We start from the raw sequence: 2160 nt of genomic DNA on the forward strand, positions 1-2160 counted from the left end.
CCGGAGAGAGAGAGAGAGAGAGAGAGAGAGAGAGAGAGAGAGAGAGAGAGAGAGGAAAATAAAGAAGATACAGAAAAGATGTAAAAATATAGAGTTAAAATGCCTGATAAAGCAAATAAACAACCAGAACAGAGAATGAAAGAAAGGAAAAAAAATATAAATATGTACACACACACACACACACACAATAAGAATTGACTAAAAGTGAAATCAGGAATGATGAGCCTGATTACAAAGGAAAGAGGTTAAAAAAATGGACAATGGTAGAAGGGAAAAGAGAAAACAACTTAGAAACCAGACTAACATACAAAACGACAGGACAGTTGTCTCTTGGTTCCTGGTACCAGCAGCTGTTCTGGCTTTTCTGGAGCAGAGGCCGTCTGTTTTGGTTGGGGTCAGTCCTACTCTGGTAGATAAGCACTTACCCAGCACGTTGTGACAGGGTTTGGTGTAAGTGGGTTCTGTCTCCACTGGGAGCTCCTGTGATGTTCTCAGACTGTTATGTTTTCCCTGAGCAGTTTCTTTTCTTATTATAAATGACTGTGCCTTCCAGAGGACTGACACTCAGCAGTGTTAACGATAAAATCTGGCACTGGGTACTTTCCTGGCATCACATACTATGGCAATTGTAACATGTAACATGTAACAACATGTCTTGTTGTCTCCCCAGTTGGCCACTGCAAAACTAAGAGGTAGGTACTATATGTTTTAAGATTATGGAAACTGCCATCAGATGAAAATGAACCTCACCCTAAGGCAAAGTATATTTGTGGTGCTTACTCCTCATTCTGTTCAATGTCCTGTGCATTTGAATCTCAGGTTCCTTTGGACGAAGAACTTACAAGTCATTCTTTCCATGAAATATTATTTTCTTACTCCAAAGGAAATGATGAATTTAAACAGATAAAGCAGCCCGCACCAAATGTGCCTCATATATCCTGGGTTCTCAATATATTTGAGTTATAGACATATGCTAATTACTAATAGCAACATCAGAAGTTCTATCTCTAGGACTGGGAACATATAAAAACCAAAAAGCCTCTGATAATTATAATTTCCTCTCTCTGAAATCTGAATGAGTGTCTGATTTTAATAAGTATTTCAGAGTGTTGGGAAACGTGAAGGAGAAATTTTGCTAAATATCGGCATACTTTTTGTTAACTATCTTGATCTGTTTAATAAAATTGGAAAATAAGGTATGCATTTTAGATTTTAATCAAGCAATAGGTCTGGACTCATTTGATAATCTCTCAGAGTATTTCCCTATATTTTGAACTTAATTTAAATAGTTTGTTATATAATGTCATTTCAATTTTATCCCAGCTCTTATCTTGGATAGTAAAATAAATGCAATTAAAATGTGGCCCATGTCTGTTCTTTCTAAATCTTCTGTAGGCACTGTTGAACCATACTCCTCCTTGGAATGTGAAGTAACATGGCAGCCGGGTTTCAGTTCTCCAGAAAAGGGAGAATTTGTTCTTCATGTCAATGAAGGAAACACGATGACCCTAAAATGTGTTGCCCAAGTAATGATTTCCTTTGGATATGATTTTTATTTTGAGGACTCTAAATTGATTGGGCATATACATGTGTGTATAGTTGGGTATATATACCATGTTTGTAAAACTGATTTTGCTTGCAGTATTTATTTAACCGAATTACCCATCCTCTTGGTACCACTTCTCTACCATAAATGAAGACTTTACTAAAAAATTGTGTTGTGTTGCCTAGAATTAACTCAGAAATCCAAGACATTGATGTCAGTGGTTCTAGGTTATTAGAGCCTTTATAAACATAAAATAGCCAGAGAGCCACTTGAAACTTAGTTATTTTATTAACAGAAAGAAAAGAAAAATAGAAAAATTATATTTTTGTTCTACTATAATTCCTTGTTAGAATTCTAGTAGTAATTAATAATTCAGTATCAAATGAATCATGTAATTGACATAGTAAGGAGCTATGGAATTTCTTATTTTTATGGAATATACTGCTTATAATAAAAATGAGTAAAGTTAAAGCTGCAGTATGTTAATTTTAACTTTCTGTCTATGGTAGAGCCCAGAAGGCCTTTACTTCATGCCTTGTAATCACCAAGAATCCACTTTACTTGTGTACCAATTTTTCTTTCCAATATTCTTAGTAATTTAACACAAGCCAGCG

The 2160-nt window shown here is 35.1% G+C and overlaps 1 protein-coding gene across 1 annotated transcript in view; it reads left to right on the forward strand.

The window, feature by feature from the left end:
• The window catches only part of CFAP47 (cilia and flagella associated protein 47), a 492482-nt gene that overhangs the window by 54779 nt on the left and 435543 nt on the right, over positions 1 to 2160 (forward strand). Inside the window, 1 exon segment of the mRNA XM_077760783.1 lies at positions 1396 to 1526. Within this exon segment, the coding sequence (XP_077616909.1) occupies positions 1396 to 1526 (131 nt within the window).

The sequence above is a fragment of the Crocuta crocuta genome, unplaced genomic scaffold (assembly GCF_008692635.1).
Source record: "Crocuta crocuta isolate KB4526 unplaced genomic scaffold, BGI_CrCroc_1.0 scaffold696, whole genome shotgun sequence".
NCBI lineage: Eukaryota > Metazoa > Chordata > Mammalia > Carnivora > Hyaenidae > Crocuta > Crocuta crocuta.